The sequence below is a fragment of the Sparus aurata genome, chromosome 23 (genome assembly GCF_900880675.1).
Source record: "Sparus aurata chromosome 23, fSpaAur1.1, whole genome shotgun sequence".
Lineage (NCBI taxonomy): Eukaryota > Metazoa > Chordata > Actinopteri > Spariformes > Sparidae > Sparus > Sparus aurata.
This window is the reverse complement of record NC_044209.1, coordinates 4,831,906-4,845,774: the sequence shown is the minus strand read 5'-3', so window position 1 is coordinate 4,845,774 and position 13,869 is coordinate 4,831,906. Positions and strand designations below refer to the sequence as shown.

The window sequence follows — 13,869 nt, the reverse complement described above, 5'->3', positions numbered from 1 at the left end:
GTCTGACAGCCCTAATGATAATAGTAATAGATAATAGTTTTATTAAACTTATATAAAACACACAGAAATGTCATTTTCAGAGTTTCAGGAAATTGTGGTTTTCCACCCGGAGTCCTAGGGATAGTCGGTGGAACAAGTCTCTGGGCAGATAGGTGAAATCATCATGAAATTTTTTTGGTAAATTTAGCAAAAATATCCTTTAAATATCTATCTATCTATCTATCTATCTATCTATCTATCTCCATTTATGAATTAACACACATAAATTGTGTTCAAAAATATTTTTCTTGTCTGAAACCTCTGCCCCAAAAGTTGCGGTTTATGTAAAGCAGATGGCCTGGGTGCTGGAGAGCAGACAATCAGGGCTGCACCACAACCTAACCCTAACCCCAGAAGACTGAGCAAGGGAGCCATTTGCTGGGCAGAGGACTGGACTGAGGCGGAGCCGGAGAGTACAGACAGCCTGAGGGCAGAATATCCACCTTATTCCTGACTTCGTGAGTTTACCCATGGTTCATAGCAGTATTCGGTTATGCTCTTCCGGTTGAACTGGCTGACCTCGGTGTTTACGCTAACGTAGCTGTCATGCTCACTCTAAAAACCGGCTTTTAACACAAAGAAAGCGACAGAATGGTTAAAAATCGGCGGTGGATACACAGTACAGATGTTTTAATAAGTCGTGAGGACAGTTCTCACAGTGCCTCACCCGTCAGTTCTCACGAAGTGGGCAGATGACATGAAGCATTAGCACGGCATCAGCCCGACGTTAGCGATGTAGCTAACGTCGGGCTAATGCTTATCTTATATTTTCTGAAGATGTTGATGGCGGAGAATTACGCAGTTACAAATGCACAGAAGCATACAACTACCTGCACAGTAACAACATAGAGAAAGTACTGTTGAAGAAACACAGCGTGTTATTTCTGAAGGACGCAGTAGCGCCCAGCCAGAGTGTCAATCAAGCTAAACATACAGCGTGGATAATGCTGAAGGAAAGTTAAGTTGTGGAGATAGGCGGCTGCTTGGACGTTGCTGGGTTAGGAAAGTCATGCAGCAGCTATTCTGTGGAAGATATTCATAAACCCAAATATTTATTTTAGTGTCAAAGCCGCGAGCCGCGCTAGTCTCCGTTCCTCCTTCCTCAGCATGGCGTGTAGGGCGCAGGGCACGGACAAGTTTGTCTCAGTGGTTGATGTACTACACGAGACGTTTCTGAAAAAAACTTCAATTTTCATGAATTGTTGTGGCAACCAACAACGGCACATGTTGTACCTGAGCTCATTTTAAAAACAATTTAGCACTTATGACCTAACGCTAGTTGTTTAGGGCTAACTTAGCAGCAGCGGCCATCATGCAGTTGCAAGGCAACCGGAAACAGACAACCGCCGGCGGAAGTAGTTATCTGTCATGGCAGCCGCCATAGGCTCCCGAGGAAACAGGTGGATAGGCAGAGCTGTAGATCTCAGGCAGGCAGATGCACAGAGCAAGTCTCGGGGGGCCATAGACTCCTGTTGGAATTGGACAATTTCCCAAGCACGCTGAGACCAACATGGTGTACATGTATACTGTAGGCTATTTCTATTAGTCAAAATACCAGCAGCAATGAGAATGTATGGATCCTTCAGAAGAGTCAGCAGTGGAGTCCCTTTCTCCATCTGTAAAGAAGCAAGAAACGTATGATAGAGTTTTAGAGAGTTTTGTTTTTTCTTGTTTTCTTTCCCTGTTGTGTCTATCTATCTATCTGTCTATCCGTCTATCCATCTATCTATCTTCTATTTCCCCCCTCCTTTTTCCCTCACCTGATCCTTCCTAATGTGTGTGTGCGCTGCAGCAGAGACATGCACCTGTCTTTCATCAGCTCGTCGTCTGCCTCTACATAACACTGGTCTTTGCCTCTCTTTGCTGCCAGACTGCTTGTTCTATAACACTATAGTCAATCACATTGTCAATAATCATCTGTTTCTTTTTAAATCAGTTTTCAGTCAATGGCATCAATATTTTGAACTTTCATTGAATTTCTTCTGTGCACTCAAAGCTTTTTTTTCAGAATAACTGTGTCTTCAAACGCATTCAATAGAATACGAATTATAATAATTTAAACAATTTCCCCTTTTCTGTTAGTAAGCTTTTTTTATAGGAAAATAAAAAACAGATAAGTGCTACAAGGGTTAAATGTTTCACTGGAGAATACCTCTTTTTTTAAATTGAAAGTCTCTTCACAAGCCAAAAGTTTGCTTTACCACTGTTTGCACCGACGACGGTTGAAAGATGAGGAAATGTAGCCCTGCGTAGACAGTGAAACAGGACAGTCTCAAACACAAAACATTTTTTCACACAGATTGGCAAGACTCAAATGTTTGGTCTTGTATGCAACATTCCACAGTACCTCCACCCAACACAGCGATGACAGCCAGAACCAGGAATGGAGCCATCTTCCCCACATACTGATACATCACACTGCCAAATGGAGCGCCGGCTTCATGATATGAAAGAGATATGTGATATAGTAAGCTACAGTGAAAAAGTTCAACATGTTGTTAGTGGAAAAAACATCGGTGGTGAATTACATAAGTGGTTTTCAAACTTTTTGTGCCCAAAGCACCCCAGTCTGTACAAAATAGCTTCTATAACACATGTTATCTAATCATTATCTGTAAATGTTCATTTTTATCTTCTAACACAAAATAAAATTTGACAAATAACTATATGACTCATGTAACAATTATTGACAAAATGTTTTAAGAATTCATGCGAAACAATTTTCTCCATTGTTGTCTTCCTTCACACTGGCTGTCACTCAGAACCTTTGAAGTGTCACACTAATAATTCCCACCAAATACGCAGGTTCGCAGTAGATTTTTAAACGATTTTTTCAGGTTTTAGAAATTACCTCTGTACTGTGAAATAAAATCAAATGCAGTACCGTTAAAGTAATTTAAAAAGAATATTCATTACCTGGTATATTTGTATATTGCAAAAGTAATGTATGGTTACAACAAAATCCCAAGGCACCTCTGGACTTGGAACACGTAAATTAGATTCTTAGGATTCAAACCTCCATGCTGGTAGGGTAACTTTCAGTGATATGCAAGGATGGTAAACAAAAAATACATTTTCATTTTGATGTCCATTTTCAGAACATCTTTCCATCATTTTATTTCAGTCCAAAGGATGTGACTATACATGTTCTCTAGCCCCTCCTCTCAGTGCCTCTCTCCACTCCTAACTAACCCTAACCTTAACCCCCCTTACCCTATCCCCAACCTAGCAACAAGATAATAGGCGAGTTCAAGATCAAGCAGTGCTGCCTAAATCGTGATGCATGCTGGTTAAAATGTGTCCACGATGACCTGGATGGGAGTGGTTTCTGCTCTGCATCTGATGTCACATGACCTTAAGTTATCGCGGGAGCAAGGCTGCTGCAGAGCATTCGCGCAGTTGCTCTCCAGGTACTGTGCGATCCTAGACCCACCTTCATGACGTCAGGACTTTGCCCTAATTGGCTCTCATCTACGCTGACGTATATGACGTGTGTTTCGATGAATTTCCATATCCATAAGCGCCTGTGCCTCTTTTCTACTCAAACATCAAATACTTTCAGATCAGTAGTAGCCGTGGGGCCGCACCTGTGGATAGTCACCATGAATAAACCTATAAAATCCTTCATGTAAGGCAACAACCCTGAAAGATGTCATCAATAAACTGCTCAGTTCTGTCATCTTGTGGTGATGATGGAGAAGTGGTTAACTGCTGTGTCCAGTGTTATCTGTACTATCCACTCTTATTAATTAACCCTTTCTGTTCCCGTCACATTAATAATACAAAGAATTATCCTGAGCTATTCTGTGTGTGATGAGATGGCGCAGCGGGACAAGGCATCTGATTCAGTCATTTGTTCTGATTATTGTATTTCATTCATTCAGTGAAATGTATTTCATTCATTGTGAAAAATGTTGCTATGAGAAAATGCTTCATCTTATGTGTCTATAGTTATGCTTATTTGTTAAATGTAGTCAGAAAATTCCCCTCAGCTGTGATATGATCATGCACCTAAGCACAGTTATCATCATAATAATTAATAACTGTTGTAATTGTATTGTATTGTTATTAGTCAAGACTTACTATAATGTACCAGATAGACAAAGTTCAAGGAAAACGGAACATGATCATTTACAGTAAGACAACATTTAGGCTATTCATCTACTCTTGATGAGCCACTGTGTGACCGTTTTGAAGTGAAGCAATTACAAAGTATCCAAATTTGAAGTTGTTATTGTGACAAAGCTGTCACATTATGTTGTCTCTAAATATGAACTGTCTGTCTATATATATAAGTACTAGATAAATACATCCTCTGCAAAAAGTCACACTTGACACGGGTCTTGATCCCCGGTCGTCTACATGCAGCACGGCAGCAGTTCCACTGCTCTATTCCCTCAGCCTACATGTTTTGATTGACTACTATTTTGAACATCTCAGATTGAATAATTTCTGAAGGAGATTAATATGAGAAAAAGGCCAGCAAAGTTCCCATAGCATCAGGTAAGAAAACTGATCGCAGTCGTTGTTGTTTGTAATCAAACATTAATGGAATTTCAATTTCCTCCACTTCTTCGCCGACGAAGAAGGCAAACACCGCAACCCCAGGTCACGTCACATCTACGGGAAGAGAGAGTGTCCGACTTAATAGCAGCGTTTGTATCCCCGCCCCTGCCGTCGCCAGCAGATCTCGCTGATGCAGTCAGGCAGCAGGAGGTCAACTTGAACGCGCCTAATAATTTCAATATGCTTGACATCTTCATATCAAAAGCACAACATCTTGGAAACACTGTCCACCAACTTTAACTGTGTTTGAACACCAAGCATCGATGCTATAAACACAGAGTCCAACTGTTTTCTATGCGCTTTAGTCCTGTGCTCCATAGGCTCAGAACATGGTCCAGCCTTCAAGTGCAACAGCTTGTGGTGGAGAAAGGATTCTGTGGGCACAACAGTCTCTGATTTCACAGCCCATTTCCTTTTCCTGGCACTGGACATTAGCCAGGAGCCGTGTTTGTCTCAACATCCACTGCTCATAATCAAAAGCACCTGCTTTCTTCTCCAATGATACTGACGGTATTTCAGCAATAGGCAGTTTGTGTTCCGGGCAATAAAGCCGAAAAGTGAGAGTTAGAAAATAGTTGTTTTTTTAGCATAATTGGAGAAGCTAATGGCCGGTGCATCTTTATGCATTGCTGTTGCCTAGCCATCACTTGACTAATCAAACAGTTTTAATATTGCAGTTCTTTTATTATTTTTATATATTTATCAGTACAAGCTGTGTCTGTATACACACCTATCAATCCTAAGGCCAAACCAGTGAAGGATACAGCCATCGCACGCCCTCTCTCCTTGTCATCTTTGTACACATCAGCCAGCATACTCATTCCTGCAAAACAGAGGAGCTAATAATGATGATGATGATGACGATAATAATGATAACTTTTGTGCACATGTTTTGCTAGTAGACCGAATTCAATATTGTAAAATATGAAAAAAAAAAAAAAAACAGACAACAACATATGTCTCACCTGCCACAGACAAGAAGGATCCACCTACACCTTGCACTGATCTGGCAAACAGCAATAAGATGTAACTAGATGAAAAGGCGAACACTTTCAAGAAACAAGGACATAGAGATTTAGATAATAAATCAAGAAATAACTGCTTGTAACAATGATAATAATAATAATAATAATAATAATAATAATGAATGCTTGTCCTGGTTAAAAAAAAACACACAAAACAGAATTTAGATATACTTTATTTTGACTGTGTAGGACTCCTCCACGAAGAGGAGAGAGGGTAAGGGCCCTAATGGGTTCACTGTAGTCTGGACTGCTAACATGTGCCACCTGGTGGTTGTTTGTGCACACTGCAGCTAATGCAAATATCTGGTTAAAAAAAAAAATCCGCCCCCCTTTTCTGCCACGTCGTGGACCTTTAACGCTGCGGTCAAGGCATCATACACAAGTAGAGACATCTGTTCTACATGATGATAATGATTTTTTGAAAAAAGGGGGGAAAAAAGCAAAATCAGGAGCCCTTGTCTAATGTAATACTTACAGGTAGTTGCCAAGATGTTAATGCAGAAACCAGCACACATTGGTACATGGTATCCAATCCTGTGCAATATACAATATATAGATTGGGAAAACTGAGTCATGTGTTTTTGAGCTTGATAAATGTCTGCCTATTCACAAAAGATCAAATTTGCCCACCTGTCAGTAAGTGTTCCAGTGAAGGGGTTGAAGATAAGCTGTATGGTGGACTTGGAGGCCAACAAAAGTCCTACTTTGGTGTTTAGTTCATCAAGCTGAGTACCTGCTCCAGAGCAGTTTGAATCAGGGTTCTTGTTGGTCCTGGAGGCATTATTGAAGAACTCTCGGTTTGAGTGTGAAGGTGCAAATATGGAGCCCCACGTCCCTGATAGGTTACTGACTGACTGGATGAAAACATAAGTGACTGTTGAGTCAGTGCTGTTCACAGAAGGGGTTGTGGTAGCTTGGTCCATCCTGTACAGGTAACTTGGAATGATTGGCACTGTCAACAAAATAAAGCATAACAAAATCTTAATTTTTAAATTGGATTTGATCTCCTCAGTAGAAAGCCCAAAAATGACATTCACTGTTATCAATGATATTTTTTAGGTGACGTTGATGAAGATAAGAAAAACAAAAAAATTCACACAGAGGCAGGAAGGGATCAGAAATGAGAGAAGTGTAAGATACCAAAATAAAACAGAAAGCAGAACTAAACAATATGAAAAAAACAAAAGCATGGCCTTAAGATAGATGAGATATGACAGATTAGTTGGTCATTCATTCTATAAACATCAGTATATAATATCTCATAAACTCATCATATGGCTTGCCTATAACATATCTTAACCAGTTCATGTAAAGGATTTTATGTTGATGCTTCCATTAAATTTATTACACCGTGCAAATCAGCTGTACTCCAAATACCCTTTTAGTTATGATTTTTAAAGTTTGAGCTACATTTCTGCATTTTTGCGATTCCTTGTATGTGTTTTCTGAACCTCACCAATCATTTATTTTTCATTGTATTGGGTTGACATTTTTCATTATTTGCATATATATATATATATATATATATATATATATATAATTCAAAGATGTTATATAACTCCTTCATCGTTTATGATTTTTTTTAAAATTAGCTGTTTTTTCACACTTTGCACTGCCTGTGGTATCAATTCAGTTTCATTTCAATTTAACCAATACAGCTATTGAAACCAATAAAGCCGGATGATAACACCTGAAACAGGTTTTCGGTGGGTTACTGCAAAATGGACTGCAGTATATCCAGACTTATTTAAAAGGGCGATCATAATTTATTCCATCATTAAGCAGTTAAATGTGATGTTTGATTTTTATCAGAGAAATAGAAAACTGTGTGTTTTTCTGAATGTACTGTATATACATACATACATACAGACAGACAGACAGACAGACAGACAGACAGACAGACAGACAAACATACATACAATGGATATCAACATTTTCACACACCAAAGTTTCAAGCATATTAGAATAATACTTCCTTGGAAAATCTACAGTCAAAATAATGTGGCTCAAAAAGGTGTTTTTCAGCTCTGAAGCTATATTTATTTTTGACACAAAGTTTTTTTTTTATGCAGGACCATCTAGATGTTATAGAACCGCATTCATGCACATGAACCAAAATTTCGTTAAAAGTCATCTTTCTGGTTAAAATGACATCCTGTCATTAATTTGATTACTGTTACCATTCAACGCCAACTATTTAAATGAACTGATGTTGCCAACTTTCCTCAGGGTCTCTGTGATGTTCAGGACAAATTTCAACTCCATCCACTGAAAAATAAGCAATCAGTGAAGTTTCGAAGACACATACAAGGAATCACAAAAATGCTGAAATTTAAGTCCGGGGGCCAAACTTAAAAAATTCACAACTTAAAAAGTATTTCAAGTACACCTATAGGATTTTGCAAGGCCCCATGAAATTGATGTTTCAACATAAAATACATGACATGAACTGTAAAATGATCTTGATTTTGGGTGAGTTGGCATGGAATGACCCATTTCTTATGAATTGCTTTGGAGTAGGATAAAATGGAGACCTACAGCTTACTGCAAGTACCTCAAAATTGTACTGTACTTGTGTAACTGGATTTCACCACTGGTTGGTTAATTGTCAAGATGGATAAAGTGTAATAACAGGTTGTTTGTCTGAACCTACCAACCACTGAGACTAGCATGTGATCCAGGAACAAGGCGATAAACACAATAACCAGGACCATCTTCTTCAGCTGGGCCTCCTGTCTCAGCCAGGTTAGTAGGTCTAGGTTACACAAAAGACATGCTCAGTGTTTGGCCTTTTATTCCAACTTGTCACAAAAGAGAAAGTGAGAAATAGTATAAAGAGCTAAAAAGTGTATATAGGGAGGAGGTCAGGGATGGACTCTCAGGAGTTTCAGACTTAAGTTACCAACATAATGAAGTAACCACCAAAGTTCCACATTTCCTATCCGTTTTTCGCTGTTGTCGTCTGAAATTACCATAGCAGTGCAATTTTCATTTCAGATTTTGCCACAGGTCTTCTATTGATGACCTAGAAGGCAATGTATGCCACAAAACACTTGATCTGATCCTTAGACCAACGCAGTAGGCCTAATCACATCCATAGAGCCAACTGGTGATCTCTAAGGTATGTCCATTCATGAGGCTAAGTTCTGAAGTCTTCGTTATTTCTTTAGATTAATATTCTGAGTTTATTTATCCATCTATCTTTTCAGTGCATCTCAGGGTATTTCTATGTAGGCTATGTGACAATAAAGACACTAGGTTATGCCCTGGCTGCACAAATGTCAGTCAAATGTAATTAGCTGTCTCATACACAAAAATACAACATTGGGCAAATAAGTGTGATTATCTGCTCTTACTGCTTATTATGAGAAAAAATCATGTTCAGATGTAAGACACCCCTTTATGTACAACGGAACCCCTATATGTTGGCTAACACTGTTGGTGACGTCACAGTGCGCTTTTGCTTACTACTAGTTCGATCTACTCTCGATCTATAGGGTATAGGTCTATAAGAGAACCAGACCCTTGCCCCTGTATGTATAAGCCTGCATTTGCCTTACTAGAATCAAACAACATGGATATTGCATTTGTGTCCTCATGACTATGATGATGACTTTTATTTAATTGCATAGGAGTTCATAGCCCATGCATAATCAGTGTTTATGTTCCAAAGTAAATAAACATAACACTGTGAAGATTCTATCATCCTTTGTTGCATGACAACTCAATCTTTCTGTGACAACGATTGAGGTGGGGTGGGTCTTCTATGTCTCGGGTCCACATCACCATGCCTACCTCTTCAACTGCTTTCACAACTTTGCATTTCAGAGCGATCAGGTCAGAAATCTTTTGCACCCAGTCCCTGCTCGGAGCACTACCGCTAACACTTTCCTCTCAGAAAAGGACACCAAGGTGGTCGGGCTATAATGCAACAGGACATCCCACTGAACCTCCTGGCTGTAATAAACTCAGAATATTCATCTTAAGACACGACAAGGACCTCAGAACTTTGAGATCACCTCATGTAAAGCCTAGAGATCACATTGCCTTCTGGGTCATTACAAAAAGACCTACAGCAAAATCTGAAATGAAAAATAGCACTGTTATCATAATTCCCAGTTTCCAGTCATGAGCACAGCACCTACAATCATTTAAGAGTTTCCCATTTTTCGGTTTTCAATTTTTAAAATGAAAAACGGGATACGAGACCCTTTCCGTTTTTTCACTTTCTGATTTTGGGGTGAAATATGAGAAACGAGTCGTTTACTTTTTTTGACTTCCAAATGGAAGATGAACAGCTGCAAGTACACACCTTATACCTTCGGATACCAGCACATTAAATATACTGAACTGTCAAAAGAATCCAGCAAGTTGTCAAACATTCAAAATCCTTTGTTTTACCCTTTGTTTTGTTCTTTTTTTTTTCAAATATTTCCCCTATTGCTTCCATTTGTCTGCTAGACATTTCTAGATATGATTATTTAAACTACCAAGGCCTGTACTCACAAATATTCTGAGAATTCTCTGAGTGCTCCCAATTTTGCCACAAAACCTCCAGCATGGAGTCCTAGCTTAAGTGTAAATTAGGAAATGTTTTTGAGCATTTCTGAACAAGGCAGGGATCAAAACTTATATCCCTGTGGGGAGGCGGGGTTGACCCTGTTGCGAAGTGTGACACATCCTTTTTAAAAGTTGTGATTGGTTGTTTAAAAAAAAAAAGAAAGAAATAAAATTAGTTGTAATCGGCAGGACGTGGATGGTGTAATTGATTAGCCTCATTAAATAATTTATTCTATAAGACATCATCTAACAATTAATATTATTTGATTAAATGAATATATGTGTTGAATACATTAAAGCAATTTTAAAAGAAGTTTCATATAAGAAGGGGACAATAAAGAGCTACTTTTGTTAGTAAGATCACTGTGCTGAAGGAAAAAGTGACAGTACTGTTGCATATTTTTCAGGGTTTTTAAAAAAACATTTTTATAGTTGCCTAATATTGTAGCGTTATGATCACTTTAATTTCTACTGTTATTGTGTGTTGAGACGTGAGCGCATCTCTCATGAGATTGATCAAAAACATTATCCCTGCTTGATCCACACTGCAGTGTTAATTAACTCACTCTCATTCAGCATTTGGAGAATATTAAAGGAGTCATCACCTGGTTTTTTACATATCCAGTCCCTCTTGGATCGCTTTGGATCAATTCTTAAAACTTATTAGAAAAAAAAAAAAAAAAAAAAAAAATCAAACATAGAGCTTGTTCTGACCCTTTTTCATACCGCGACTTTCTCACGCGAGATTATGCGCGAGGTTTTGACCAGTACGGATGTGCATTGTATTAATATGTAATGAGGCGCGTGTTGATTGGCCGCAGGAAGGACAGAGCCGGAATGGGGGGCGAGCCTGCATGCACACAGACTCCAAAACATAAACAGCCCGCTGTCATGGCGCACACACTAAATGACGAACCTTACGGAATTCAGGCATTTAAGTAAGAGCCGGAGTCGGAAACCGAACGGGAGAGTGAAGAGGCAGAGACGGTGGAAGAGACACTTTTACAGCAGGACGTCTCTGAATGGTAAATTATTTTTTTCCTTCTTACTTTTCACACTCGTGTTTTACATGTAAGACCTGAGTTTTAATGCTGGCGGTCACGATGTATGGCGTGAAAATGACAGAGAAATAAGCAGATTCGGCGTGCTCACTCAGAAAGTCTGGCTGAGGACGGCTGTGAGCCGATGCTTAATATGCAAGTAGCCTCCTGTGGTAACGTCACCACCGGAGCAGAGTCAAAATCTCGTGCTTTAGGAACGCGCACTACTGTGCGCTATTCCTGTTCGGAAAAAGAGCCAAAGCGAAAAAAATAAGCCACTTTCAAACTCCAGCTTTTCAGGAAAGTTTCAACAGAGGTCCAACACCAATATGCATGATTTAACGAGAGAAATTGTGATTTCCGGGTGATGACTCCTTTAAACATTTTCACAATATTTTACATTTTATCATTGAGAGCGACTTTAGGGGCAAAGATACTTTGAGGATTACTTTTCTCCTTTTCAAGGATCTAGTCTTAATTTAAAGAATAATGCATGGAAATGTCATAATTCAATTCTTTCTCTTTTCTCCCAAATTTTCTTAGAATTTCGTCACAAGGAGCAACTCTCAGGAATACAGCCCCACACTTGCTTGTAAATTTGAGGACCAAAAATACAGCACAAAGTATTTCACAGCAGTTCCATCAAGACATTTTCATATTTTACGTAATACAGGTAATCTCCATGTTTTCCCTTTTTACAGACAACAATTTCCATAACAGATTTGAGAGAATGCTTAAGTTCAAACTTACCCATATTTTCAGGTTTTACCAACAGTGGCGAACAGTAGAGAAGCTGACAAGGTATGACCAGTGTGAGGTCTCTCAGCAAATATAGAGAGGCAGGAAGGTTTACAAAGGGCAACACCTTATCCTGGTACAGGGTCACAAGTGGTACTGTTTGTTGCTTTCATATCTCAGTTGATATCTCTTGTACCACAGTGTTTAAATATGTATCTTTAAACTAGGATACACACCCTCGACCTGCTCTGTAGTTTGGAACATCCTGAAGCGATGCAGCAGTAACGTTGTGGATGGCGGCAGAAACGATCCTCTTTGAGCAAATCTGCATTTCCTGTCAATGTGAACTGAGTTTCAAGATGGTAATATCGATTATTTGCCACCTTGAAAGGCAAATATATAGACACTGTCTGAGTGGTAAGGAACCTATTGTAATTTGTCTTTAATCCAGAAAATGTACCACATTTATCAATGATCTCAATTAAAACTGGTAGAGATTTGGATGGATCATTCATAAATAAAAGCATGTCATCTGTGTATAAATCACATTTTTTTGGTTACGGTATTTGTTTGAATGGTCACTTGCTTGTATAGTTTCAGCTAGAGGCTCTTTAAGAGGCTTATTGGATACACGTTTGCCCAGCCAGGATGAAAAGGCATGGCTATGTCAAGCCAGGTGTAGATAGTTGGGATAAGTACATGCGCTTCATATTTCGCGGCTGCTGAACAACAGCTCCTGATGGAGTTCTATGAGGAGGTGAAAGATATAAGGAAAAAAAGGAAATACCAATGCCATAATTAAAGAAAGAGAGAAAGCCTGGCAGACAATAGCAGACCGGCTTAATACGCAAGGAGTCCACAACTGTACATTTAATAAACAGTGCTTCACTGGAACTGTCATAATTAGGCCACGATTAAAGGACTAAAGGAGTTACTTTTCAAGTCCACTTATCAACTGTTGTACACTTTGCTATAAATGTGGCAAGTAGAGGTGCATGTTACTCAGGAAATGTAGAGTATGAGTAAGTGCAAACAATTATCCACAATGTGTGTCATTTAATCCATTTTTCTCATGTTACGTTTTTATCTATTTTATCTTTCTCTCCTTCATAAAGAACAAACTTGTCTGGCCATAAAAGGACCTGGCAGCAAGTTCAAATTAAATACAAGAACATTTTGCAGGCTGGTAAGTGACTTTAAAGTAGATAACAGTGAACAAATGAGGTGAATAGATTAGGTGTCTGCAAACATGTTGAATGTCTGTATGATTGTAGCAGTATATATATATTAAAAAAAAGCCTATAGAAGTGGCACAGGGGGCGGCCCACCAAGCCAGGATATGACCCCAGCGGAGGAGCTGGCACTCCATTTAAATAAAGGGAGGCCAGTGATGGAGGGGATCCAGGGAGGGACAGTAACAGACTCTGTCCCAGCCACAGAAACTGTCCACTTCATACAAGGTACATATTGCAGTACTACTGCACATGGAACACAATCAAATAACTATATTATACTGTCTGACTTTGGATTTCCTTGCAGTGTCTGGAAAAACCCTTACACTTTTGGAGCCACCAGAAGATGATCTGGTTAGTACACTGTATTGAAATCACAGGCTTGGTATGTCCTGTGAAATCTTAATTCAAGTTCTCTCAATACATGTATGTATATGGCAGGGGGAAGGCACATCTGCAGCTGCAGAATGCACTTCTGCAAAGGGACTGGATATTAAGTCAGTGATGTGGTGCTAACAGAAAATATGTGTAACAGGACCCACATGCTGCACAGTCTCCTAAGCAGCCTGGTAACCTTGTGAGTATTGGCTTAAGTAAATCTACATTATGCACAAATCCTGCTGTGCTAATTGACATTTCTTTTACAGACTTCACAAACTGTCAGAAGAC

The 13,869-nt window shown here is 39.2% G+C and overlaps 1 protein-coding gene across 1 annotated transcript; it reads right to left on the bottom strand.

The window, feature by feature from the left end:
• Positions 1–2,216: 2,216 nt before the first annotated feature.
• Positions 2,217–11,984, bottom strand: LOC115575127 (synaptic vesicular amine transporter-like). Its single transcript, XM_030406992.1, has 8 exons — positions 11,981–11,984; positions 8,284–8,385; positions 6,261–6,582; positions 6,106–6,164; positions 5,571–5,654; positions 5,336–5,428; positions 2,387–2,476; positions 2,217–2,284 (listed from the first exon to the last, which is right to left on the bottom strand). Exons 1-8 carry the CDS (start codon positions 11,982–11,984, stop codon positions 2,217–2,219), a joined length of 822 nt encoding a protein of 273 aa, XP_030262852.1.
• Between the last annotated feature and the right edge of the window lie 1,885 nt (positions 11,985–13,869).